General features: G+C 41.4%; 1 protein-coding gene across 3 annotated transcripts in view; it reads left to right on the top strand.

The window, feature by feature from the left end:
- UNC80 (unc-80 homolog, NALCN channel complex subunit) overlaps positions 1-14176 on the top strand; it is a 121228-nt gene that overhangs the window by 14730 nt on the left and 92322 nt on the right. For all 3 annotated transcript variants that reach the window (XM_042822266.1, XM_042822264.1, XM_042822265.1), the window contains exons 6-11: positions 623-696; positions 1110-1249; positions 5202-5463; positions 10414-10548; positions 11294-11516; positions 12329-12469. In XM_042822266.1, coding sequence (XP_042678200.1) covers positions 623-696; positions 1110-1249; positions 5202-5463; positions 10414-10548; positions 11294-11516; positions 12329-12469 — 975 coding nt within the window. The remainder of the gene's footprint in view (positions 1-622; positions 697-1109; positions 1250-5201; positions 5464-10413; positions 10549-11293; positions 11517-12328; positions 12470-14176) is intronic.

The raw sequence follows: 14176 nt of genomic DNA, 5'->3' as shown, positions 1-14176 counted from the left end.
TCCAGCGCTGAGGCTTTATGATGTTTTGCTTGGGGTCAATCTGAGACAAGTAACATATGAATAGCTTGTAGTATACAAGATTTCAAGAATTGTCATCCACAGTGCTTGTGATGTCCTTGTTCTTCTTCAGTATCACTGATCAAACTTTCTGTATGAGGTTCCTGTGCTATCTACAATGAAGACATTTGTCAAACTAGAAACCGTCATGTATTCTGAGAGTGGTAACCTAGAAGGAGAGCTGAATATATATGGAAATAGGAGGAAGAGACCCCCAAAAAAGTGCACTAGCATGCACGGGAAAGCACAGTCTAATGCCAAATGGACTTATGATAAAATAGGATTTCAGGTTTTATTTTTATAGAAATGAGATTTTCATTAAACTGAGTTGTTGAAAATAGAAGTAAAAAAAAAAAAGGGTTGGGAAGTTAAAATAAATGGGTTTTTTTTTTTTTTTTTTTTTTTTTTAATGTCCATGGTTAATGCTAGGAAGTCTGTAAGAGATACACTGCTCTGTTTTTGATTTTTTTTCTAGATTTTTTTTTTTCCCAGTTCATCCTTTCAGTTGGTAACGTTTAAATATTAGAGATAATTTCTGAAATGAAATTTCGCTTCATTTTTTCAGCTAAAAGAAGTTCTCCTACCAACAATCAGAGTGTGACTTGTGAATCCCCAAATCTGGACAGCGGTCATACGGAGGTGAGCTCTGTACTGAGGCTGAGTGCACTTGAGTGAGAAGTTGAGCGAAGAGGAAACTGCATGCTGACTAAGCTGTGCTTATTACACTGAAGTAATCCATGTTCACAAATTACAGTTTGTCACAATTAGTCTGCAGAGAAAACAAAGGGTATTGATAGAGTTGTTGTGATCTCCTTGGCAGTATCCTGTCTTACAGGATAGAAGCCTGATCCTATGTCTGTTCTTGAGTTACAGCCCTGCCTTGACCTTTGCCTGTACAGTTCCTCATACTGTAAAGCTACAGGCCTGATTAGTTTCTCATGTTCTTATGGTATAAGTAGTAGTCATCTAAGCACAAACTGCAGTGAGAAAACTAACACAAGACGGAACAGTGTGTTTATCTACCTGTTTCTTTTTATTATAACTATCCAAAGGGACTGCAGGTGGTCTGTGAGACGACCCTGCCGGATTCTGTACCTGCAAAGCCCACTGTTTCAGCATGCCATCGTGGAAATTCCTTGGAAGGAAGCGTCTCCTCTCAAACCTCTCAGGAGAGGGGTACTCCACATCCCAGGTACAGACAGGCTATTTGAGCAGGAAGTTAGACTGGTATAAAACTCGGTGGCTGGGGTCGCAGTAGTTCTCATCTTGAATCGACTGTTGTCACTGAACTCTGAGGGTGCTGGGCAGTTGTCTTGGACTCTACAGATCTCAGTTATGGGAGCTGAGCAAAGTGGTGACACAGTACCTTTTTCATTGGAGAAATCTCCACTTAGCCTGTTGTGACAGTTTATTTGGTCTTTGCTAGTGTGCTGGCTTCTCGTAATTAAAGAAACTAGCAAATAATCTGCAGGTTCAATTCTGGATCCAGTCTCAAGCAGCTAGTATGTTTTCTGGCTTCCTTCTGATAACATTTTACTTCCTACCAGCAAAGGATTTTTGCAAGCTTCTCTCCATTGCTTTCATTATTCTTTCTCTGCATCTTGTTGCTTAGACAGCTACCATTAAATGGCTCCTGACCAAAAGAAGCAGACTGATAAAAAAGCAAAGTCATAAAACCATCTTGCCCTGCAGAGTTGAAGCTGCAGTTTTCCAGCATGGTACTGCTACACTAACTTATTCTATTCTACATTCAGGCAGATAAAGGTAGAACTAAATTTTCTGTGATGCTAGACACCCAGTACTGCCATAAGGTAAATGAAGCTGATGAGTGTTTTCAGGAGCGTGGATAGGAAGGGAAGCCTAGCTATATTTTTAGGTCTCTGGATTTAGGTATCTCACTTTTAACTTCTCATGAAAATGTTGGTCCTGGTGCTTGTCACTTTCAGGAAATGTCAGATCCAAAACAACAGCGTTTTAAGAATTTGCTTCATTACAGGACGAGAAGAAATGTGGGATAAGTGGGCTTCTGCATGTAATCTAGGAACAACTCGGATTTCTTAAAACAGGGGTTGCTGTGCTATTTCCCTGGTGGAAAGGGCAAAGCTGTTCTCTATGGTTCTGGTGTTATCAGGAGCTTTCCTTTGGGATTCTGTATCAAGCCTGCTGTCAATTCTGATTGTTTTTTTAATTTGTAATAATGTGAGCCAGTAAAACGGCAGTTGGGCATAAAACTGCCTTTCTGTGTATGAACACTGTGTCTCAGAGAGGCACAGCTGTACATAAAAAAAAAAAAGCCTTTTATGAGGACAGAATCAGGTGATCAGTTTGTCGAGCTGGATTTGGTGGTTGCTATGGAGATGGAGCTGCAGAGAGGCATTCAAGAGAGTGTCATTATGTCTCCTCATTTGCAGGACTCATTGATCAGTTAAAACTGCACAGGGAGCTTTGGTTGCCATGCAACAGACAACTGGGAACAAATGTAGTTTGCTTACCAACAGCCGCAGTATTTCTTTGTCCTTGGGCCCTGGGTTGGAGGAAGACTGCCTGTCCACTTTGCCTGCAGTCCCAGTTAGCTTAGAACTAAGAAAACAAATACTAGGTTTCCTTCTAAATTAGCACAGAGTTCAGTTTCTGCTTCCTCAGGTACAAAAATGGCTTGTTCCTCTGGCTGTGGCTAATTATCTCTGCTCTAATCAGTGAAATTCTCCATTCATAGATGACCACAGCTTAACACTCTGGAGCACTTAAAGCCACAGCCTTTAATCCAGATGCTACCTTGAGCATACAGCCTTAGGAGTAGTCTTTGCAGGATTTCAGTGGCTAATATTTCATAAGGAGAACGTGACTTGCTCGAGGCTGTATTGTGCTGTGTGTGTTGGGTTTGCTTACAGGCTACGTACAAGGAAACACGGATGACAGTTCAGACACATGCTGATCTGGGTTCTGCAAAGTGACTAAAAATAACATCCTTTACGTTTGCTGCCTTTATTTTCTTTGCTGCTATATTTTTTAGTATCCCAGCTATGCTTTTGCATGGGTGCATCTGTTTGACACAATCTTAACTGGCAAAAGCAGCCTTGAAATCAAGTATATTAGAAAAACTTCATACTGTATTACTATTTATTATGTCATTCCTCTTCCTATTTCAGTTTTGTTGCATTGTGTCTGTTTTGTTTTTTTCTTTTTTTTTTTTTAATAACAACTCATTTTAAATTATCAAACTAGGAACATTTTATCCTGAATACTAGGGACACCAGGGACAAATTTGGAGTCTGTAGATTGCATTTAGTGACATGTGCTGACACAGATGGGCTGGTCTGCAGTCACCAATTACCTTCAGCATTTGCTTGTGAAGCTGCAGCAAACAAGTCCTGCAGGTTTGAGTTCTAGATGCAGGTTTCTCCAAGCCCAGCCTAGCCACTTGCCCATTGCCAAATGTGTAGTTTGGGGGAGGGTTCGTGTGATCCCAAGCAGGATCAGCATTAACTGCACGCTTCTTTCTCCTTTGCCAGTCCTATACCTACCTTAGATGCAAAGGGTGGATTTGTGACACTGGACAGTGACACAGCAAAGCACTTCAAGCATGTGCTCCACTCTTGAGCTCTTAAAGGAGTTCAACTAGTCAGTGTTGTTGCTTCTTCTCTAACGCTTTGTTGGACAGTGGCCTTGGTCTCCTCTGCTGAATGTGGTGGTACCCAGATGGACGTAGGAGTACCCTGCCAATGCTGTTCACATGTTGTTTAGCAGAGCTGATAACGTAAATGGCTTTAAAAATAAATATTTGATGTTCTTGTTGTAGCTCCCAGATGATTCAGGACACTATTCATAGAAGTGTTTCTGATTTTTATAGAATCCAAAATCCACAAAAGTTCATCATTCAGTTCACAGGGGTGTGTTTGTAAGACACTGAGTGGAAATGTTTAGATTGTCTACTTTCATGGCCAAAAAATATAATAATATAAAAAAATAATAAATATAATAAAATACAGCAGAGTTCCTGCCCTATCCCCAGCATTTCACAGCTTTTCCCATATGATTCTCATTCTTCTTCCGAGTTCCTTTCACTGCTTCTCTTCTGACAGATTGTCCCTTAGCAGCTGCTGACTGTGCAGAAGGTGGGTCGGGACAGTTGTACTCTGCTGGGAGAGAGATGAGGGAAAAAAGGTTGGGGTACTTTACTGGGGTAGGATTGGTTCTGACAATGGTATGATCCCTTTGAAATCTGGAATCTCTGGAGTCTTAATTTCTGGGGCTTACCACAGACATATTGGGTTTGTGTGTACTGTGCTGAAGTCCACAGACAGCAGTAGGAAGTGACACCACCTGAAAGGTAGGAAAACCCAAGTGAAAGTAAAATGTTTTCCCTTTCTGTAGCGCATCTTGGCAAGGAGTGTCCAGAACAGTAGCTTTTACTTGTATGAGAATCAGTTTAACAGGCCAAATCGTTAATTAGCTTAGCTGTCCTGTCTGCTTGGTCTCTGCTAAGATCTGTTGCGTATGAATGTAAACAGTTTCTAAATACTCATTAGCAGTATCAGAACAGCAGATGTTTCTGAGTTGTCTGTGTCCAGCTGACCAAATCATTCAGTTCACACAGATGCCAAAGGCTTGTCTTCAGAACTCAGTTTAAGAAAGCAACCTCATCCAAGAAAACACCTTTTAAAAACAAAAAAAAAACAACCATCACAAAACAACATTGCACGTGAGCCCTCTAGGGAGCTGTAAGTTAAATATCCATTTACGTGTCATCAGTAATGCTTTCCTCAGTCAAGGCCTTAGTCCCATAGGGTCAGTGTCAAATATCCCTGCGAGCTCAAGCAGGCACAGCTGTGTGCACATCCTGGTGTATTCTACAGATGGCAGGAGAATGCAAATGGCTTATAGCTCTCTGCAACTGGCTATGTTTTAGGGCTCTTAGGAGAGCTCTTGCATCTCTTGGACACCTTGCACACCAGCATGTGTGCTAGGACAGAGCTGGTTTCTTCTAAAAGAAAATTTTGTGGCATTGGGTGACCCCTTAAGAACAGTTGAACATACAGAATGGCTGATGATCCTTGTGTTTTCTTTATTCAGAGAACACAGTATCTAAGAAGGGTCTTAGGATCCTGACGACTAACATGTCTTCTCTTATTTTTTTGGAACAGAGTGTCTTTGGTGATCCCACCGTGCCAGAAATCTCGCTATGCCACTTACTTTGATGTGGCAGTGCTGCGCTGCTTGCTGCAGCCTCACTGGTCTGAGGAGGGCACGCAGTGGTCGCTGATGTACTACCTGCAGAGACTGAGGCATATGCTACAGGAAAAGCCCGAGAAACCTCCTGAGCCCGAGGTCACCCCTCTGCCGAGACTTCGCAGTAGCTCCATGGTGGCTGCTGCGCCCTCTCTGGTGAATACCCACAAAACTCAGGTAAGCGGTTGCGTTATACGAAACCTGTGTGGTGTTCTGGGAAGTGGTGGGCAGATGGCTTGTGAGAAGCACAGCTCTGGTATTGGTTAAACTGTCCAGAGGTCAGATATGTGTATTGATTCAGGAGAGCTGGAGAAGGATGAGGGGTTTGGAGGTGGAATCTGATTCAGAGTCTGAGCTGGTGATTGCTGAAAGCTTGAAAGCTGGTTTGTGATAATTAAGCTAGGGAGAATGCTGATAACATTAGTTTTTAATGCAGGAATATACTGACAAGTTTGTCAGAAGAAATCAGACTGCCTTTCCTGAGCTCTCTTTGATGTTACCCTTCAAAAGACAAGGATTTGTGCTTGGTACAGTATTGCACACTTCAGACAGACATTTGTGTTAAATATCAGAATAGGCTTTTGAAAGCTGAGACAGTGAACCCTCCTTGTTGTTACTTCTTCTCATTACGTTATTCTTCTTGTGTAACTTCTGCCTTTATATTTGCCAGCAAAGCCTCAAGGACAAACTGTCCTAGTAGGTGTCAGGATTTATTCCCTGTTTTGCCAGAGACGGAACTCCAGGTTCCAGACCTTGATGCAGTGAAGATCTTTGTCTTAGAGCTTAGTTGTTTTGTGTTTGGTTGGTTGGTTGGCTTTTTGGACAGGTCATGAATGGGGATGAGAAGGGCATGTGGCTGCAGTTTCAGTTAATTTTCGATACTTATAGATGGTGCATTCTTTTCCTGTCATGTAGGCTTTTAACAGCAAATTCTGACTTGCTGAATTAGTAGAACTTTCTAAAAGATTTGATACAGGATTCTATTTTTGCAATCCCATTCTATGATACATCTCAACTAAAAGGCTGTATCTTCTGGTAATGTTCCTGTCAAATGTCTTTTTTGACTCAAAACTCTCAGAATTAGTTCTTGTTGTTGTGTTGGTTTTTTTTTAATCCATGCTTGCAGTACTCTGGCAGTTTCTGACCTGTTATTTCATTATGATAAAGGGTGAAACATCCTGTACAGCCAGAAGACAAGCATAAACAATATAAATGTTAGTATTTTTATTTAGTCTCAGGGTGTTGCATCCATTCTCATGGCTTTTAGGAAGTCACATGTTTGCTTTTTCAGGTTTTCAGCAGTATTCTTTAAACTGTATTATATGCATTATATATTTCTATAAAATGTTGCCTATTTCATCCCTGTGAAAGCTTGACTGCAAAGACCAGGTGATTAGAATTATTATTCAATCTTCATCTACCTTTTACAGGGATTATATCATAGAATTGTGCATGTACAGAAAATCCTCCTTTAATATTATCTCCTGGAGGGAATGCCAGCTAAATAGAACAGAACACTGGAAGATAGTACTCTGTTCATCTGCTTCACTCTTCTCGTGTGTGGACTGTCTTTTTGCCTTTGCCCATAACAGCCCGGTTATTTTGCACTTGAATATGGTAGCTACGAGTGCAGTAGCACTGCAGTCAGTTCTTAACATAGCAGCAGTGTGCATGAGATTATCCTCCATAGGCACTTGCATTTGCATTAGTATTCTGCTGGTTCTTCTTTAAACACTTTCCTCCTTTCACACACTTGGCTATTTCTTGCTCTTTCAAGATGTTTCTCTTGCAAAAGATTCCTTTACTCAATTGCTCTTCACTGACATTTTTCTGTTAAATCCATTTGGCAATTCCACCGGGTGCCTTCTAGCTGCAAATGTGAGGACTCTGTCCAGGGCATTCTTCCCTCCAGGGCTAGATTTGATTGCTTTTGGTAACCTCTGTATCAGTCCTGTGTATTTTTACTGTGCTTCATCAAACTGGAATCCTGTTTAAAAGGGTTTTCAATTTGTTGAGCAGAACAGCTGTGATGGAGGAGGTCAAATAGTCCTCCATGCACCAAAAGTTTCAGCTCATTACATTCTTTTTTACAGCTCTGAGGGCTGAAGACTGCAACCCAGAGGTACCCAGGCCCTACGGTTTATCCCAGCTGACTGGGGATCCTAAATTGTCTCATCACCCAAGTCATCTGCTAGTCAGAAGAGAGAGAGAGCCATCTCCAAAGGACAGAGACTTGTCATTTCTTTTTATCAACAGACAGGATTGTACACTGAGACGTTACCAGCTCAGCAGTCAAGAACAGGGGATAAGCTTAAAACTTGTCTTTTTTTTTTTTAGTCTAGATGTAAATTCCTAGCTAGATATCATCAGGTTGGTGAATATGCTCTCAGAAATACTGGCACTCTTGTATTTCAGTGGGTTAGATTCACAGTGGTTGGCTGGTTAAACTGTTTGAAGATAAAAAGTTAGCTACCTGTAAATCAGCTCAGAGGCCAGCAGATCTTTCTGATAAATCCATGTCCTTTTTGTTATTCAGCAGTTTATCAGGGTAACTTTGTGCATCTCCCCAGGTCTCAGCAAAACTCTCAAGCTTCTTGTTGGATTCTGTGTGCCTGAAATCACATTATAAATATTATCTTGGGCTGAAGAAGTTGGTATTATAAGTTGAGAAAACACAAGAAACATCCTTCATGTATTGCCTAATAAAATGAAGAGTAAAGTGGGAAAAGATTCAGTGCAGCATGCCAGCACTCCTTATTTCATAGCAAAGGGGTACTGGCTAACCGGCTACAGTGAATAAAATTAATACTAGCTTCCTCTAGAAACTGACTTGAATCCAAAAGTATTTTAGACCTAGCAACACGTGATAAGGGAAGCCTATTTTGTATTTATATGCAGTGAATTTGGTGTAAGGATGGGTCTAGGAAATGAGACCTTCAGAGGCTCACAAACCTCTAGTCTTGTGCTAACATTGCAGGGGCAAAGAGCCAAAGCTTAAATTAAACATTAGGCCAATGCAGCTGTAGTGACTCACAGCAATACTAATATAAAAGCAGGAGTCTAAAGTGCAATACTTGGAGAGGTGGAAGAAGTAGTAGTGAGCTGCTGGCTTCACAGCCATGCAGAGCAAAGGCATTAGGAATCAGAAGAAGATCTGGAGTAGGAGCTCCAAACCTGCTTAGCTTTTCTGTCCATCTTATGCATATTATAAAACCAACATAATCTACTGCACAGGTCAGTCTTCAAAGGGAGTACTATTTTGATTCTTTAGAAAGTCAGGTTACCGCACTGGAGATTAAAGATAATTCTACACTTTGCTTTTCTAGTGTTTCTCACTTGACACCCATCCTAACCACAGCTAGCACTGTGTCTTTTTGCATTTGTATGGCTTGTATCACGGTAGGTCCTTATCCTTACTCTGTAATTTTGATGAACTAGGCCACCTAATAGAACACTGATTTAGTAATTAATCTACAAAAGGTTGTGAGACTGAATTAAATTGGCTCAATGTGTGTTTTCCAGACAGATGAAGCTAGAGAGCCGTAAAAGCTAAGAACCAAGCCATATGAAGTAATTGCTGGCTTCACTGTTGAGAGGCTTCTGGGGTTGAATTTGCTGTCTGATGGTTTTTGCATATGAATCCCCAATCTCTAGTATATTTCAAAATGGTTTAAAAGCATACCTTGACTGAATGTGACTGTAAACAATTGTGAAGCAGAATTCTTGCTGTTGTGTGTCCCCTCCATTTAAATAGGAAGGGTTTAAGGGTAGTCTTTGATTAGCATGAGAAGTCTGGTCTCCAGTATCCCAGTACTGCAAACTCTGTGGCTGGTCGTTAAGCTTTCAGCTGCAGAGAGTCTCTGGCTTTTGCAGGAACTTCGTATGCATAAAACTGCTCACTTATCTGCAGAGCTGGGATCTGTCTAGCCAGGAGTTATATCTTCTATACTGTTGGAGTCTCCTTATTTACTGATGGCCTGTAGCTGTCAGGATTGGAAGGGAGAAGGTATTTTAACACAACCAAGTTCAGCACAACCTTCTTAATGAGGAAGCAAGGCAGAAGACCATATCCATTGGAAACAGTGTGATATTTAGGCAGAAGAAAATTATCCGGAGGGGATTTGGACAGGTCAGCTGCACAAACATCTCATGAAAAGTGGCAGCATATCTTTAATGAGAACAGATGGTCAGGAGCTGAGCGTATGCCACCTTTTGTACCAAAGCCTTTCTTTACGGTAGGCAGCTGGAATGTTTTGCTCGGTGCAGAAGGGGAGCAGAGCGCCCTCTACTGAACTATTGGTAAATTAGTCTCAAAGTTTTCTGTCTTAGGACATTTGATGCAAGAAGTTATAGGGGCTTTCACAAATATGAGAAGCAGGATGTGGAAGGATCTTGGAGGCCTTGTTATTACAAGTGCAGGATTCTTACTGATGTTGATATCTTAGGTTTCTTTAGTTGATAGATAAAATTAAAGATGAGTGTTGCTCCAATCCCATCTTTCCCTCTGCCAAAACAGCCCACCGTGGCATCAAAAAAAGGCTTGCAACTTTCATAAAGAGTTGTACTTATGAAATTGTATAATTAAAATATTTTTACAAATAAAATCTCTTGAGGTGACCATGCTGCTTATTGCAGCTTAATTCCAAAATACTTTGTTACAGGCATACATTGGTAAGGGCAGATTCTCTTGGGTGTTAAAACATTGCACAAAGAGTGGTCTCTGTGATTGCACATAAATGTAAACCGAGGCCACGGGAAGATCATCTGGCACTCAGGGTCATGCCTTGAATCAGAATCAAGTTTAGTTGACCATGGGTTTTCTGTGCCACTACACCATGCTGACAGCAATGCCTGAATGTGTCTTTGGCAGCACAATGCTTCGCTCATCTCTTCTTTTCCCCCCCTCCCCCGATGACAAATATGTTACTCAAGATCAATAATTGTAGGAGTCTCTACACAGTTTTGCTTGTTTTTCTTTAAATGTGCGAATAATGCTTTCTGTGATGAATAGACGGTCTTTTTCCTCTACAGTGCTCCTCCAATGAAAGCTCTTGGAAGCACTTACTTTATTAAGCTGCTTATCCTCTATTTCTGCTTATGCTTTTTGTTTTCTTCTGGGATCTGCAGGATCTTACAATGAAATGTAACGAGGAAGAAAAATCGCTGAGCACAGAAGCATTTTCCAAGGTTTCACTCACCAATTTGCGTAGGCCAGCAGTTCCAGATCTCTCCACAGATCTGGGGATGAACATCTTCAAAAAGGTGAGTGGAAGAAAATTTTCCTTAATTTACCTATGATTCAGCATCTGCATGACCTGGTGAGTAGCAGCTGAAGGTTTGCTTGGACTGTGCACTCATGCTGTATCAAAGATTGTCATCTTTTTTATCGGGACTAATGTTATGTGTTATTGTTTAGGTATGGTGCAGAATTCGAATCACATCACAAAATCTCAGGCTGGATGTGGCTCTTGGCAGCCTGGTCTGGTGGTTGGTGACCCTGCACATAGCAGGGAGTTTGAAACTAGGTGATCATTGTGGGCCTTTTCAACCCAGGCCATTCTGTGATTCTATAAAATCATTATTCTGATGTCTGTTCTGCTAAAACTGTATTTGGGGAGGATAACCACGTAAGTACTGGTGCTCACTGTAATTCCAGCTAATTCAATGAAGTTTTTCTGACTTTTTTTAATGTAATGAAGCTCTGAGTTTGCACCCATCCAAGATGCTTAGCAGAGTTTTGTGGATTCTGCAAATTTACTTCTCATATCTGAGCACATTGGACAGTTATTCAAAGGCATCCATCCCAGCCTGGGGTAAAACTGAGTTCCTTAAAACGTTCGTATGGTCCTTGAGTGCAGATAATTTCTTTCAGGATGACCAAGACAAGGCGCTCAGCGCATGAGGTTGCAGTTGGTCCACATACCTGATTTAATTTTTCCCCCCTACTAGTAGTTAAATGCCTCAATGCCTTTACCTGCTCTCATCTTTGCTCTTCTTCCTCCCGCAGTTTAAAAGCCGCAAAGAGGACAGAGAGCGTGAACGCAAAGGGTCGATTCCTTTCCACCATACTGGGAAGAAGCGTCAGCGGAGAATGGGGATGCCCTTTCTTCTCCATGAGGACCATTTGGATGTTTCACCCACTCGGAGCACTTTTTCATTTGGCAGTTTTTCTGGCATTGGAGAGGACAGACGTGGCATTGAGAGAGGAGGATGGCAAACCGCCATATTGGGTGAGGCATTGTTATCTCTGCCCCACGTTCTGTAGCATTCCTGTCCTGAACATTTAGAGAAGAGCAGAGGCTTTTTGTTTCTTTGTCTGTCCTATTGCAATCTTACGTCCTTTGTTCTGTTTTCAGTACTAAACATCTGTTTGCAGAAGTGGCAGCCGTGCTGGCAGCAGACCTTGGATGACTTACACTTCACTTTTTCCCTGAAAACAGTCATATGCTGTCATAATAGCTACCGTAACAACAGATAGTCGTGGCTGTGCCACTCGAATACACGTGAGGCTGCATTTTCAACTGCAGCTTAAATTAGGTTCAAGGAATGTTTACATCCTTTTCTTCTGCAGAGAAATATCTGGAGAAGCGGCAGTGTGGTCATTAGAAGCATAGAAAAGAATATTAACGGTTTTCCTCACGTCAGTGTTGGATGTTAAATAGAGAATTGCTTCAGATAGTTAAGCTTACCCTGTCTTGGTATTACAAAGATGTGGTGTTCGAATATTGGTTCCTTCAAGCTTCCAAGTTCACTGAACAGACTCCAGGCATGGTTTCTTTTTCACAAACTTTCACTGTCATATATTTTCATCTTCATATCCTTTCCTGAAGATGGTAGTCAACATTATTTAGCCAGTCTTTACATGAGTGAACTCCCACAAGATATTCCATTTTAATTTGTTTTGTTGCACTTCACAGTGTCGTGGAAGGTCATGGCTTCTGTCTTCAACCTTTCCATTTCTGTCTTCAGCTACTGTCTCTTAGAACCTCCAGGAACCTCTCAGATGAGTAAACCTAGTGTCGAATTCTTGTCTTCACCCTAGGAAAGTTCACCAGACGGGGGAGCTCTGACACAGCAACGGAGATGGAAAGCCTGAGCGCTCGGCACTCGCACTCTCACCACACTCTCGTCTCTGATCTGCCAGACCACTCAAACAGCCATGGAGAGAACACAGTCAAAGAAGGTAAATTTAGCACATGAAGAAAGAAAAATTTCACTGAAATATAAACTCCAGTAAGCTGAGCAAGTGTTACTGTTTCCATGTATATCTATATGACTAATTGTTTTGTTCTGGTTTTTGCTCTCTGTATAAATATTTTCCAAGTCTTTTGTGTTTATCTTGTGCACTTTATATATATATATATATGTGTGTGTGTGTGTGTGTGTGTGTGTATGTATGTGTATATATATATATATATGTAGGCAGCCGTTAGCATGGAGAAGAGAGAGGTTGAGAGGTTGTGTTCTGGTGTGGTGGTGTTAGTTTTTTTGGTTTTGTCTTAAGAGTACACGGTGCACAAATTTGGGCAGAAACTGAGTATTGCTTCGCTGGTTTCACGGGAACTTTGTGATATTTAGTGCCTCATCTCAGTCCTCAGTTGTGCTGAAAAATGTACTTTTTTCTTAGTTTCTCCTAATTCAAAACAGAAGCCAAGCTTTGAAATTTGCTCAGTCACCCTGGTCCCATCTGTCTTGGAGCCCTCTGCAGGAATAGCAATGCCAAGTATGGCCACTATGAGAGAACCCCTGGTGAGATGAAGTCTGCTCCGTAAAGAAGAGTCTTTCTGTTGGCAGGACAACTCCACCTTTGTTAAACAACATTAGCTGTGCAGAGGAAAGTTCTTTTCTGTCAGCAGAGCTATCTGCGCCAGAAGGCTTTGCTGGCACTACTCCTGCTGCCTGAGCACAGCGAATCTTTCTCCGTCCTTTGTAGTGCCACTAGCAAAACCTGGCCGTGCAGATCAGGCCTCAGCTGTGGCAAACCTTACACCTTCACGAAGGAAGAGGATATCACACACCCCATGGAGCAGGGCACAGTCTGTCTGCATAAGCTGTCAGGCAGCATACCAAGAAGGATACTCACATTTTTATGTGCTGCAGCCCTGGGAGCTCTCAAAGATCCATACTGTTTTAGTACAGCAATTCTGAAAAGTCTGAAAGAGGATGGATTTGCATCAGCTCTAATTTAGTATGGACACATCTCTTTTATCCCTGCTCTGTGAGTCTGGGCAGAGTTATGCTCCTGGATCAGTTTTGTGCAGTCTGTGTTCATGATTTGTATTTGTTCTGCGGGAGAGCAATCCCACACACCACACCAGCTTTCTAGCCAAATATTTTCTAAAAAGTTGCCATATATAATGCTGTTATACTGTCTGTATCTATGGTACAATTGTGCTGCAACTGTTTAATAGGACAAATTGCACTATTTTCAGTGGAAGTTTCCAACTTTGAGCAAAAGATTGTGTAGTTAAATAATAAGTACAAATATTAACTGTTATTTCTTTTGTGGCCAATTATATCCTAGCATTCTGGTCATTCCTAATTTCCCATCTGTTCTCTAATTTCCCTGGCCAGGAGAAATTTGCTAATAAATAATTCTTCTGGCTGACACACCTAAAAATCAGAGGTGAAGAGTGAGTTATGTCCTGTGTAGATGCTGAAGAGGAGTCATGGGCACGCTTGCTGCAGGCATCCATGGGTATAAATGACAAGTCCTTAGTTCTCCTTGTCTGCCTCTGAGTCCCATCCAGCAGTCAGCTCTGTCAGTGATAATGAGATAAAGGTTTAGCACAGAAAAAAGATATTTTGTGTAGATTTTGGATATGTTTTTTTTTTTTTTTTTTTGTTAAACGAAGCAAAACCTCAGTGAAACAGAAAATAATTACCCTTG

The sequence above is a fragment of the Centrocercus urophasianus genome, unplaced genomic scaffold (genome assembly GCF_019232065.1).
Source record: "Centrocercus urophasianus isolate 14NV4802_14NV808 unplaced genomic scaffold, USGS_Curo_1.0 seq_20, whole genome shotgun sequence".
In the NCBI taxonomy this organism is placed as follows: domain Eukaryota; kingdom Metazoa; phylum Chordata; class Aves; order Galliformes; family Phasianidae; genus Centrocercus; species Centrocercus urophasianus.
The sequence above is the reverse complement of the archived record's forward strand: the minus strand, read 5'-3'. Positions and strand labels throughout refer to the sequence as shown.